Source organism: Capra hircus, chromosome 21 (genome assembly GCF_001704415.2).
Source record: "Capra hircus breed San Clemente chromosome 21, ASM170441v1, whole genome shotgun sequence".
Classification (NCBI taxonomy): Eukaryota; Metazoa; Chordata; class Mammalia; order Artiodactyla; family Bovidae; genus Capra; species Capra hircus.
This window is the reverse complement of record NC_030828.1, coordinates 55,567,373-55,581,306: the sequence shown is the minus strand read 5'-3', so window position 1 is coordinate 55,581,306 and position 13,934 is coordinate 55,567,373. Positions and strand designations below refer to the sequence as shown.

At 55.3% G+C, this 13,934-nt stretch overlaps 1 protein-coding gene across 2 annotated transcripts in view; it reads left to right on the top strand.

The window, feature by feature from the left end:
* The window catches only part of CCDC88C (coiled-coil domain containing 88C), a 145,568-nt gene that overhangs the window by 94,786 nt on the left and 36,848 nt on the right, over positions 1-13,934 (top strand). For both annotated transcript variants that reach the window (XM_018066131.1, XM_018066130.1), the window contains exons 13-16: positions 4,241-4,425; positions 8,218-8,355; positions 10,005-11,075; positions 13,301-13,428. In XM_018066131.1, the coding sequence (XP_017921620.1) occupies positions 4,241-4,425; positions 8,218-8,355; positions 10,005-11,075; positions 13,301-13,428 (1,522 nt within the window). The remainder of the gene's footprint in view (positions 1-4,240; positions 4,426-8,217; positions 8,356-10,004; positions 11,076-13,300; positions 13,429-13,934) is intronic.

Here is a 13,934-nt window from a genome sequence, read left to right as displayed (position 1 = left end):
CCCTTCTCCCCAAGGAGAGCAGGAGGGGTCTGGCAGCCTTGATGTCAGGACATGAAACACAAATTAAGTGTTGCCAGCTTTCCCAGTTCCCATATGGACAGTCCCAGGAGCTTGCAGGTTAGCTCGCGCTGACACCCAGAGGGCATCAGAGCCCTGTCTGTGGACGGTTGAAAGCCCTGCATGGCAGGAGACATCCCCAGCGGTCACTCATCCCCGCTATGAGTGTAGCCTGGGCATTATTTTCTTGTTCATTTGCATAATTGGGCAAGACGGATGCAGTCTGTTCTCTGTCTCCCCAGGCGGGGGCTGCTAAGTGGCCGCTTCTCCCAGGACCCAGGCCTCTTCTGGCTTGCACCGCTGCCCCTGCTGGAGACAGACGGGGCGCCTCGGCCAGGGAAGGGTGGGTGGGGCAGCGGTCCGCGCTGCAGCAGGAAGCTTCAGTGCGCAGCAAACAATAAGCCAGTTCCTGTGTTCAGAAATAGCACACGTGCCTGTGATGGAGCCAGTTATTGTTTACTTAGAGCTGCGCAGAACGAGGCAGGGCTTTCGGCTGGGCTGGGAGTCACTTTTTTCAATTCCCACAAGCATCCCCCAAACAATAGAAAATTTGTTGAACAAAGCTGGAAAACATCTTCTCTTCGAGGGGTGTCCCATCAGTACCAAACCAAACATCAGTTTGTTAAACTACCAGCCGGTGAGGGGAGTTAGTTTTATCTGTGCTTTGGGGCCTGTACCCTGTGCTGGGGTCTGAGGACGGGATCTCTTTGATTCCTGGCCCTGCGGGGAAGAGTAGGTCCATTGGGGAGGACCACTGCCCCCTGGTGGAGCAGAGAGGTGGTGCAGGCTGCCGGGGACAGTTCCAGACCTAATGAGAGAGTATTTCTGTAAGAGACCAGGGTGGCCTATGGGGGTTGGAAATCCTTGCTCTTTCAGACTACTCAGTATAGTGTATGAGCCCTTTCAGATCAGTGAGCGTGATTTATTCTCAATGTCCCCAACTCCTAGTGCTTCAGTTCAGTTCAGTTCAGTTCAGTCACTCAGTCGTGTCCGACTCTGCGACCCCATGAATCGCAGTGTGCCAGGCCTCCCTGTCCATCACCATCTCCCGGAGTTCACTCAGACTCACGTCCATCGAGTCAGTGATGCCATCCAGCCATCTCATCCTCTGTTGTCTCCTTCTCCTCCTGCCCCCAATTCCTCCCAGCATCAGTCTTTTCCAATGAGTTAACTCTTTGCATGAGGTCCCAAAGTACTGGAGTTTCAGCTTTAGCATCATTCCTTCCAAAGAAATCCCAGGGCTGATCGCCTTTAGAATGGACTGGTTGGATCTCCTTGCAGTCCAAGGGACTCTCAAGAGTCTTCTCCAACACCACAGTTCAAAAGCATCAATTCTTCGGCGCTCAGCCTTCTTCACAGTCCAACTCTCACATCCATACATGACTACTGGAAAAACCATAGCCTTGACTAGATGGACCTTAGTCGGCAAAACAATGTCTCTGCTTTTGAATATGCTGTCTAGGTTGGTCATAACTTTTCTTCCAAGGAGTAAGCGTCTTTTAATTTCATGGCTGTAATCACCATCTGCAGTGATTTTGGAGACCAAAAAAATAAAGTCTGACACTGTTTCCACTGTCTCCCCATCTATTTGCCATGAAGTGATGGGACCAGATGCCATGATCTTAGTTTCTGAATGTTGAGCTTTAAGCCAACTTTTTCACTCTCCTCTTTCACTTTCATCAAGAGGCTTTTTAGTTCCTCTTCACTTTCTGCCATAAGGGTGGTGTCATCTGCATATCTGAGGTGATTGATATTTCTCCCGGCAATCTTGATTCCAGCTTGTGTTTCTTCCAGTCCTTAGCTAGGAGCTATTGAACATTAGGTTGAATGAAGACATAATGCAAGTAGAGCCTGAATGCACTTTTTCATGTGTGGTTTGGTGGCTTTTTGAGTCAAGAAAGACCTGACTTAAAGTCCTGGCTCCTCCGCTTGTTAGCTAGGTGACCTCTTTTAGAACTCACTTTCCTTATCTGCAAAGTGGGGATAACGAAGCTGCCTCACAGGAGGCGGTGGTGAAGCTCGATGCCATGCCTGGCCCACGGGCACAGTAAAGGATGCTGTTCTTACAGCCACTGTCTTACTAAAATAGATGCCATTACTCTGCTTGGGTGCTAATGAGCATAGCACTCAGTAATGAACTGTTGTGTCATCATCACCGTCTGTGAAGCACTGGCTTTTATGGAAGAGGAGAGGAGGCTTGTGGTCAGCTGTGTTGTTGAACTCGTAGACCCTTAGGAATTATTCCCCATGGGTACAGAGTTTCAGTCTGGGATGATGAAAAGGTGTGGAGGGGGATAGTAAAGATGGTTGCACATCACTGGGAATGCATCTAATGCTACAGAGCTGTGCACTTTAAAATGGTGAATTTTATGTTATAATGTTTTACCCCAATAGAAAAATGTTCATTTTCCACAAATGCCATAGTACCATCCAAATGATCACAGGCTCTGAATTAGTGGAGTTTCAGTTGAGGTTTGTTTTATTTGTAGCATAGTTTCGTGTGTGGCGAGCGCATGTGCTTCTGTGTGTCAGCGCTGGACCTGGGCTGCGGACCTTTGTCCACCTCCCCTGCTGTGCTGCCTGTTGTTGCTTGGGGTCTTGAGGACGTTCAGGCTGGCGGGTTCTGAACTGCTGTTCTTGGTGGGAGATGAGAACTCAGAGAGGGTGGCAGATGCCTTTTAGACCTTAGGATATCCGCCCAAAGGATCTGAACACACACGTCTGTGTCCGGTTCGATGTGGGGGACGCCATCGCCCTGCCTGTATCCTTGCCCCTGGGGGTGATGAGTAAGAGGCAGGTAAGGGTGCAGCCCTGTTTTCAGATCAGGCTCCCAGAGCTCAGTATGTGACACTGTTGAGACAAGTGAGGACAGTACAAACCCAGCCCTTTCTTTCGAGGGCTTTCATTCACACTCCTTTCTCCTCCTGGAAAAGTCCCCTGACTTACCTAAAATCCCGTGGCTTACCTAAAGTCATGCACCCGCTGGTGGCAGGAAGAAGCTAAGAACTCCCGTTCCTGACTCTCAGGTTTGTGCCCACTGCCCCCCTTCTCCATATGCTGAGCTATTTGAAAGGAACCCGCTCAGGGGTCCCCCGCCCCCAGGTCGCAGACTGGTACTGGTCCACGTCCCCTCCCCTACCCTGGTCTGTGGACAAATCGTCTTCCATGAAACCAGTCCCCGGTGCCAAAAAGGTTGGGGACAGCTGGAATAAATAATCTTCCTCTTTCTGGCTTTAGCTTGTATTTTCATCACATTTAGGTTTTGTGGTTTTTTTTAGAAAACAACCAAATATTTGGAAATCAATTAATATACCCTTAAGAAACCCCTTGATCAAAGAAAAAAACGAAATAGAGATTAGGAAGCAACTGAATCATACGTAGAAAATTGGTACTATGGGTGTATCAGTTTGTGGAAGGAAACTTACACTAGAAAAGTAGAAAGTAAAATTAATAATATTTGCATTAATTTTATTTTTTATAAAGGGTGAGATTTTTAAAATTTTTATTGGCATGTAGTTGCTTTCCAATGTTGTGATAGTTTCTGCTGTACAATACAATAAACCAGCTATACGTATACATATATCCCCCTTTTTTAGATTTCCTTCTTACACTTAGAATTTTTAAAGCAGTTTACATACACTCTCTCATTTCTTCCCCCAATGTAATCATGAAATTACAAAATGAAGTCTCCATTCAGGGGACCTTATCCAGGGATGGCAAATACTGGGCATATGTACCCACGGAGCCTTCTGCCACCTGTGGCAGACATAACTCGTCGATTATCGTGCCCCTCCTGCTGAGCCACCCAGACTCCCGTTGCTCTCCGAGCTGGCACAGAAAATGTTGTCTGTTCTCCATCTCTCTTAGTCTCTAAGCTCCTTGAGTTGTATGGTCACGTGAGCCGCTTGGTAAAAAATGGTTCCCGGCAGTTGACGCGATCTTTAACTTTTGCACTGGCGTCTTCACTGCAACCTGCTTTCCTCTGAAGCTCTGGGCCCAGCTGAGCTAATAGAGGACTGTCACTGTCTGAGGGACTTTCAGGCACTGACTGTGACAGTACCGTGGAGGAGACCCCCCAGCCGGCCCCTGGGACCCCCTCCCAGCCCCTCAAACCACGGCATGGGGCACCAGATGCCCCTGGCTTGCAGCTGGAGCCCGGGGCTGACTCGGCTCTGTGCTTCAGCCTCCAGGAAGTCGTTTGTGTTCGAGCTGAATGAGTGCGCCTCCAGCCGCATCCTGAAGCTGGAGAAGGAGAACCAGAGCCTCCAGAGCACCATCCAGGGCCTGCGCGATGCGTCCCTGGCGCTGGAGGAGAGCAGCCTCAAGTGCGGGGAGCTTCAGAAGGAGAACCAGCAGCTCAGCAAGAAGGTAACCCGGGTGGGGGGAGTGTCGGGCAGGTGGATGCCCCTCCCCTGGCCTGGTCTGCCGTCTGGAGGCTGGTAGGGGGGCAGGTATAAGTGAGGATGCGCAGCTGGGAGGAGAGCAGGAGCCAGTGCAGCCGCAGTTAACTATAACAGAGGAGCGAGCAGTCGTAGAGAGCAGTCGGCAGACAGCAGGCTTGTGGCTGCCCAACCTTGAAGGTGTGACCTCTGCCTCCTTGTCTTCATCTCTGAAACGGGGTTCGTGGGCTTCCCGTCTAACAGATGTTGCGAGGACTCGATGGGTTTGTGTATGTGAGGGGTCTGGTATGTAGTAAGTGTTCAGTGAGAAGAAACCAGTGGACTATTATGGGGCACAGGGGAGAGGAAGCAGTGATGTAGGCCGTGCACACGTACATGTACGGGGCGTAGGGACTGTTGGTGGACATTTTTGGGTGCTGCTGATGGTGAGCAGGACCAGTGCCCACCCCTCCCTCTGGGTTTATGGGATGGAGAAGAAGAGGGGGCCAAACTGCATTTGCCTTTCGGGACAGCTGCTGGGTCTTCCCAGGAGCACAGCAGAACCCAGACATGTGGGAGGGCAGACAGGGGCTTACAGACCGGTCTTTGTTCTGTGGTTACAGGGACCCCCATTTGCACTGGGGATTCAGTCTCAGGCACAGGAAGGGTCATTGAGAGGCTAGGGATGGCTTCCGTGGCTTTGGCCACTCCAGGTCAGTGGGCATCAGTACATCACACTGCCTTGGCGCAATCATATTGAGTACAGTAGCTGTCAGCGTCCAGCTGAGGGTGAGAGCGTGAGCACACTTGCTTGCCAGCCACCATGCAGGCCTGGTGCTTTGAGCCGTCCCACCTGCCCGTGAGTCCTGCCAGCATCATTTACTGAGGCCGCATAGGCAATGGGAGGGCCACCAGCCACAGGCAGAGACCTGGGCACCACTGGGCCTGACTCTGCTGGTCCCTTATCTCTGGGCTAGGCTTGGGACAGCCCCTCCTCCTGTGACTGGGTGCCTGGAGCCCCCTCATGGGACCCCCCCCAGGCTCGATTACTCACTCTTCTTATCCGTTTGAAGCCTTGTGTGCCTTGCAGCATTTCGGCCAATAAATATTTTGTCCTGGCTTCATAGGACGATAGATAACCCCCACCCCATCTCATGCCATGTCTCAACCCAGAATGTTTTTCCCAGCCCTCGTGGTCCACCCCGGCCCTGTACCCCTGCACAGAGGAGGGGCAGTGGGTATGCCCATCTGGCTGTACTCCTCAGCCCCCACCTCTCGGGTCCCACCCTCCTGGTTCCTCCGGGGTCGGTTCCCTGGTGGGACACCAGCCCTCTCCTGCCACAGTCCTTAAGAGACAGGGCTTTGCACAGAGTCCGTGGCAGGAGGGAGGTGCCACAGTTCCCAGACCCATCCTATATCTGGTGCTGGGAGCCCTGGGAGGCGGCCTTCTGCCCGCCAGAGTACCTCTTGCCATCTTACTTAGTCTGCCCTCCGTCTGACTGACCCTGTCCTGGCCCAGCAGTGTGGCTTCACGTTCTCCTCCTCCCCCCACACACACCCCGAGTCCGGCACTGACAGGTGCTCGCTGATGATGGATGGGCAGACACCACAGCCCCGACTGGAGGACTCACCCCCAGGCCCCTTGAACCCTCATCTGGTTCAGTTTGTCGGAATTTCCTTTCCGTGGCCTCAGCCATCCCACTGTCCCGATCTTCCCATGCGGTGTGTCTGGGCACCAGCTGGCACTCCTCAGTCAATCGGTGAAGCCCCAGGCCCCATGGGGGCCAGCCTGGCTCTCGCATTCCCCACCTGGGAGGTCACAGGCCCAGAGGAGCTCAGTGACTTGCCTGAGCCTCACAGTGAGGACATAGCAGGGCTGGAATACACCCCCCCAGGTCGACCGCTGCCCCACACTCTTTTGAGGACGACTCAGATGCATTTTCCTGTCGGCCCCAGCTGGGCCAGGCTCCCCCGTCCTGGGGTCCCCGGCTTGGGGCACGGGGCTGAGGTACTGACGAGGGGATGTGACGACATGAGTGTGAGCCCCACTCAGCCCAAGTCTCCCCACTGGTAGGGGAAGAAACATGCCTGCTGCTCCCTCCGTGGAGGTTTGCGAGCTCCCAGACCCATGAGCCAGGAAGGAAAGCACGACAAGTAGACAGAGCCTGCCCACGGGCAGCGATCCTTCCAAGAGCTTTGGACACCTCTCCGTGCAAGGCCCCAGCTCAGACAGGCTGAACTGCAGCAGCTCCAGGCCTGCTGCTCACAAATGTCACTGGACATCTCGGGGTCTTACCCCAGAGGCTGATTAATGGCCTGGGGTCCAAGATCTTTCAAAGTTTTGAGACCCATCTGGTCTTTGCGATCCATCTTTTTAGAAGAGCTGTCCCAAACCAGCACATCGGGATCCCTTATTGGTTAGTCACTCAGTCACGTCCGGCTATGTGTGACCCCGTGGACTCTAGCCCACCAGGCTCCTCTGTCCATGGGATTTCGCAGACCTGAGTCCTGGAGTGGGTTGCCACTTCCTCCTCCAGGATCCTTTAGGACCATGTCAGAATGCAGACAGAAGGTCTGTAGGTGGTGAGGCCGCACTCTTCGCGGGAAGGGGCAGCGAGCACTGCTGCACTTGCTACCTGCCAGCGCATGCCCAGCACCATACAGTGACAGGCTCACGAGGACGCTCACTGCCGATCCTGCGTCAGTTACAGAGACTTGCTCGCGGTCACGTCGTTAGTAGGGAGGGACCGGAATCTGAACCCTGTCCCTGTGGCACCAGAGTCATGCCTCCTGCTGAGCTCCAGCCCCCGCCTGCCGAGGGGTTTGGTGTCGGTGGGAAGGGGACCAGCAGCCTGGATGCCCTCCCAGTGCAGGCAGTAGCAGGGGCTTCTCCTGGGAGCCCAGTCTTAGGCGCTGCCCTGGACCCACTGAGTCAGAATCTGCGTCCACCACCTTAGTGAAAGTGAAGTCGCTCAGTCATGTCTGACTCTTTGCGACCCCATGGACGGTAACCTACCAGGCTCCGCGGTCCATGGGATTTTCCAGGCAAGAATACTGGAGTGGGCTGCCATTTCCTTCTGCAGAGGATCTTCCCAACCCAGGGATCGAACCTGGGTCTCCTGCATTGCAGACGCTTTACCATCCAAGCCACTAGGGAAGCCCATTCCAGTTCCTGTTTTAGGAAGGTCAGGCTGGTGGATCTCAGCAGAAGAGCTTGGTGTCAGGGAGGTGATGGGGTGGTTTTCCAGGTCCGGGGAAGGTGGCCCAGTCCCGGAAAGGCAGCGGCAATAAAGAAGCCTGGGTAGAGAGGGCAGGGCTTGGAGACAGAATTACTGGAGGGTGAAAGAGGAAGGAGGGTCGCGTCCGCAGACCTCTCTGAGCATCTGGGTGAACTGGAGTTGTCACTAAGCGACGTCTGCGGGGCGTCCAGTGATGGTGGCCCCAGGCATGTGGTCTTACCCTCAGGACAGTGGATAAGGCCTGAGATGGGAGCTGGGGGCACTTGGACCCATGGCATTGGGAATGAGGAGAGGTGGGCTGAAAGAAGCTGACCGATGGTGCCCATGGCCTTCCACTTCCACGAACTGAAAATGCAAACAGTGGGAGGGAGCTGAGGGTCGAGGGTGTGCAGAGGTCCCTTCAGAGCAAGGCCGGGCTGCTTTCCCTTGAGAAAAAGGCTCGTTCAAATGTTGGGTGGGGCTGATGGGTTTTGAGTTGATTTTAAAACATAGATCACTTTGTGAGGCTCACTGCTGCCCGTCTGGGTCTTCTGGCTCCGCAGATTGAAAAGTTACAGACCCAGCTGGAGAGAGAGAAGCAGAGTAACCAGGATTTGGAGGTCCTGAGTGAGGAGCTCATCAAAGAGAAGGAACAGCTGCAGAGCGACATGGAGACCCTGAAGGCCGACAGAGCCCGGCAGGTAGGGCCTCTGGGAATGGGCGCCTATCCCGGAGCGCCTGCCTGCAGGAGGGAGAGTAGTCCAGGATTTAGCCATCTCCTGGGAGTCTATAGGGGAAACGCTGGTGACCAGGCATCTGGCCTAGCTGCAGCTCAAACCAGCCGCTCTTGTTCAGTGGTGAGGAGGGGACACTGGCAGCACCTAAAGACGGGTGATGCTCTTGGTGTGTTGTGGGCGAAGCTAAATGTCCAGCGTCTCACAGGACAGCCCCACGTGACCGAGAACAATCCGGCTCCCGATGTCCATAGCACTATGCTAAGCCCCTGAGGTTTATTGGTGGGAGGCAGTCCAAGGCTGGTGCGAGGGCTCTGTGATGCTGAGCAGGAGCCAGGCTCTCCTCCTCTGCCAGTCTTAGCTGGGGCTGCCGCGTGCCCTCAAGGAATGGGAGAAAGAACTGGAGGGCGAAGAGCAGAGGGCCACCCCCCACAGCCCCCCTCCGCTCTGGGACCTTCTGTCACATTCATTGGTCACACTCAACACGTGACTAACCCCTACCTGCGAGGGGAGGCCGGGGTTTCAAGTATTTGAGTTTTTCAGGCGCTGAGCTAGGGCAAAAAAAAGAGGGGATGGGATAGTGCCATGTTTGGATAAAAGACAGGCAGGGTCCCTGGCAGGATGTGGCTTACATGAAGGGCAGAAGATGACAAGCAAGGCGATCCCAGACGTGTGCTCTGGAGGGAGTAAACGGAGAGAATCCTGCTGGGTGCAGGCGCTGAGGAGTCGGGGTGCAAGGCTGTCCTTGAGGGGCTGCCATTCATACGTGGAGCCCTGGAGGATGGGGAGGAGTCAGGATGCTGAAGGCCAGGGGAGGGCCATCCAGGGCAGAGGGAAGACTGTGCAGGGTCTGCAGGTGAGAAGTGGCCTCAGGGGAGCCCACAGAGGCAAGCGGCCAGGACGAGCATACTAAGGGAATCAAGTTTCATTGTTTTCAGTAAGAGGGAGAGATGCGTTTCTGTTTCTACATCTTCCTGGCTGCCCTGAAGGCATTTTAACCTGAAGTGTCTTCCTAAGGGTCTCCATGCTCTTCACCTCGTGTCCATGTTTGCCCCTAGGAACTTTAGGGATTTTTGTTTTTTCAATTGAACTATAGTTCAGTGCTGGCATACAGCAAAGTGATTCAGATATATATGTGCATGCGTTCATGGGTCTCCGCTCAGTTGCTTTAGTCATGTCCAACTCTCTGCAACCCTGTGAACCATACCCCGCCAGGCTCCTCTGTCCACGGGATTCTCCAGGTGAGAATACTGGAGTGGGTTGCTATGCCATCCTCCAGGGGATCTTCCCGACCCAGGGATCAAACCCGGGTCTCCTGCGTCTTTTGCGTCACAGGCGAATTCTTTACCGCTGAGCCACCAGGGGAGCCCATATGTGCATGTGTGTGTATAAAAATATATATGTACACATATATGCATATGCTTTTTCCATCGTAGGTTATTGCAAGTTATTGGATATAGTTCCCTGTGCTGTTCACTAATACCGTTAGGACTTCGGCGGGGAATGGCCTTTTAGGGCCTGGGCTTTGGTCACCAGATTAAACCAGACTTCAGCCCCAGATCATGACAATATGTTTATGCAACAGCCAATGTCTCTCCCATCGTGTTTTCCCCCAGATCAAGGACCTTGAGCAAGAAAAGGACCACCTCAACCAGGCGGTGTGGACACTGCGGGAGAGGTCGCAGGTCAGCAGCGAGGCCCGCGCCAAGGACGTGGAGCAGGAGAACAAAGCCCTGCATAGGACGGTGGCAGAGACCAGCGGCCGGCTGAGCAGACTGGAGCTGGAGCAGCAGCAGCTGCAGCGGGCGCTGGAGCAGGCGCAGGAGAAGGCGGGCCGGGCCGAGGCGCTGGAGCGGGAGCTGGGGCGGCTGGAGGAGGAGAAAGGGCGGCTGGCGCAGAGGGCCAGCGCTCTACAGGCGGCGGGCGAGCGGGCGGAGGCCGCGGAGCGTGAGAGCCACGGGCTGGCGCTGGAGAACCGGCAGCTGCGCAAGTCCCTGGACGCCCTGCAGAACGTGTCGGTGCAGCTGGCCGGCCTGGAGCAGGACAACCGGCAGCTGGATGAGGAGAACCTGGAGCTGCGCCGGATGGTGGAGGCCATGCGCTTCACGGGCGCCAAGGTGGCCCAGATGGAGCGCGAGAACCAGGAGCTGGAGCGCGAGAAGCAGGAGCTGAGGAAGAGCGTGGAGCTGCTCAAGGCGCTGGGCAAGAAGTCGGAGCGCCTGGAGCTCAGCTACCAGAGCCTGAGCGCCGAGAACCTGCGGCTGCAGCAGAGCCTGGACAGCGGCGGCCAGAAGGCGCAGGCTCTGGAACGGGAGCTGGGGCAGCTGGAGGCCGAGAACCAGGGCCTGCGGCGGGACCTGGAGGCCCTCCGGCTGGCCCACCGGCAGCTCGAGCGGGCCGAGCAGGAGCGGAAGGCGCTGGAGCAGGAGGTGGCCCAGCTGGAGAAGGACAAGAAGCTGCTGGAGAAGGAAGCCCGGCGGCTGTGGCAGCAGGTGGAGCTCAAGGATGCCGTCCTGGATGACAGCTCCGCCAAGCTGTCCGCCGCCGAGAGGGAGAGCCGCGCGCTGGACAAGGAGCTGGCCCGCTGCCGGGACGCGGCCGGCAAGCTCAAGGAGCTGGAAAAGGACAACAGGGACCTCACCAAGCAGGTCACCATACACACGAGGACGCTGACCACCCTGAGGGAGGTGAGCCGGGGCCGTCGGGCCACACCGTGTGCGCTGTGAGATAGAGGTGGGACGGGGGGAGGCCCCTGGCCCGTGCTCCCTGCTTCTAACCAGAATGACGCCTGAAAGCATGAAGAGGAAGTAGACGTGACCTGTTAGGATCTAACTGCCCAGAGACAGCCAGTGCCTGGGGTATTTTATTCCATCCTCTTCCTTGGGCATTTGTGTATACACACACTTGCTACCCCACTTTGTACACCTTAGCTCTGTGCTGTTTTCACTTACTTTACCTTTTCTCATTACACTAAACAGCTTTCAAGCCACAATTTCTAAAGGCTGTGAGGTAGATTTACTGTGATTACTTCCCTGGCTGCTCAGACAGTAAAGAATCTGCCTGCAAGGCAGGAGACCTTGGTTCAATCCCTGGGTCACGAAGATCCCCTGGAGAAGGGAATGGCGACCCACTCCAGTATTCTTGCCTGGAGAGTTCCATGGACAGAGGAGCCTGGTGGGCTGCAGTCCATGGGGTCGCAAGGAGTCAGACATGACTGAGCAACTAACACACGTTTTTTTGGACAATCAGATTATTTCTGAGTTTTCCCACTGTTTTGTTTTATTTTTTTTAAGTCTTTATCGAGTTCATTACAGTATTGTTTCTGTTTGTGTCCTGGTACTTTGGCCGAGAAGCATGTGGATCTTAGCTCCCTGACCTGGCAGAGCCGGGAACCAGGGAAGCCACATCCCCTGCACTAGACCACCAAGGAAGTCCCTCCTACTATTTTAAATAACACTGGACATCCTAACATACACCTCCACAGATACCTATTTTCTTAGGATATACACCTTGAAGTGCAATTACACTTGAAAGGGTCCAAATTTTTAAGTCTGTTGGTGAACACCTGTCTTACTTCTCCCTGGTATTTTTTTGCGTGGTCGTGTGGGCTTCCCTGCATGTGTTAGGGTGAGTCACTCTGGGAAGTGACTTCAGCATCTGCCTGGCCCATCACAGAAGCTGGGTCTCCCCATGCGTGGGAGTTCACTGTGGCTATTCACAGGCACCCGGCTTCCTCCATCCTGTGGCTCGGCCATCCCACAGTGGACCTACCTGAAGCAGGTGGATGCCGAAAAGAAGGACCACACTTCTTGGGGCAGAATTGGGTCACAGAGTTGCACCTAACTGCTGGGGAGGCTGAGAAACGTTCTAGCTGTGTGCTAAGGAAGAAAAGGAAATTTGAGAACTCAGAAAGGTCTCCATGTTAAATATATACATATGTGTATACATTACTGACTGTCAGCGCAGCAGGTCACCATGCTGTGGGGAAGATACAAGACACCAACTCAGGCAGTAGCCCCTGCCTCCATAAGCATTGGTTAGGGTTTGCTGCAATAACGCTCGACCCCAGAGTCTCAGGGGCTCATCCCATCCAAGGCTGGTTTCTCGTGTGAGTCCAGGCGACTCTCCAGGGAGCCTGTCCTCTGTGCTGGGGCTCAGTAGTCCAGTCTGCTTTGACCTTATGGCTCCCCCATCTCAACATGGGGTTAGGGCGGTTCCCACAGCAGAGGTGAGGCAGCTGGAAGGTCACGCACCGGCCCTTCCGTGCCACACCTGGGGAGCGACCCCGGAACGTTCGGCAAACATCACCAAATGTGGTAGGGGTTCCAGGCCTTGGGGTGTGGTAGGGGTCCATGTGAGGGCATGTAGTTATGTCACCGGGCAGAAATTGGTAGCTGCCTGGAAAGCTACAGAGGTGTGGACCAGAGTAAGTGAACTCCTAGGTGAGGTCAATGTCCACTTTTGAAAAGTAAATCAAAACCTAAGTCTAAAAGTAAAATCTTTCTCCCCTTTATACTTTTTTCTTATGTTCTAAATTCCCTGCAATGGGCATTTAATTACATCACTTCATAGAAAAGGCAGTTGTGTTGGAAGAATTCAAACCTGTTCCTCAAAGGTCACCATAAATGGTATCTCGGACGCGTCTCTGGATGTGTTTGGAGCATGTTCAGTCCTTCCCGGACACACTGCTGGTGTCCTGAACCCCAGGGCCTGGGAAGGTGTGTTCATCCCTTTCCTTCAAGACATCCCCAGGGTCCGCTGTCCACACAGAACCACCCGCTTGTCCCTCGAGACACCTGAGCCAGCTGTGACTCAAGAAGATGGTTGCTCTGCCCTGAGATGGGCCTGTGTCTGTCTCTCTTGCCGCATCTGCTGGGCTCCTGGCCCACGCTTGTCCTCACTGTCCCCACAGGACCTGGTGCAGGAGAAGCTGAAGAGCCAGCAGCTGAGCAGTGAGCTGGACAAACTGAGCCAGGAGCTGGAGAAGGTCGGCCTCCACAAGGAGCTGCTGCTGCAGGATGACAGCAGCAACGGTGACCCGTGAGGACTCCCCCCTCCCCGGGCGGCTGCAGGAGTCCGTGCACCCCACTCCCTGCAGGCTCCATGCCCCACCCCCCGTGAGGACTCCCCCCTCCCCGGGTGGCTGCAGGAGTCCGTGCACCCCACTCCCTGCAGGCTCCATGCCCCACCCCCCGTGAGGACTCCCCCCTCCCCGGGCGGCTGCAGGAGTCCGTGCACCCCACTCCCCGCAGGCTCCATGCCCCACCCCCCGTGAGGACTCCCCCTCCCCGGGTGGCTGCAGGAGTCTGTGCACCCCACTCCCGCAGGCTCCATGCCCCACCCCCCGTGAGGACTCCCCCCTCCCCGGGCGGCTGCAGGAGTCCGTGCACCGCACTCCCTGCAGGCTCCATGCCCCACCCCCCGTGAGGACTCCCCCTCCCCAGGTGGCTGCAGGAGTCTGTGCACCCCACTCCCCGCAGGCTCCACGTCCCACCCCCATGAGGACTCCCCCCTCCCCAGGCGGCTGCAGGAGTCCGTGCACCCCG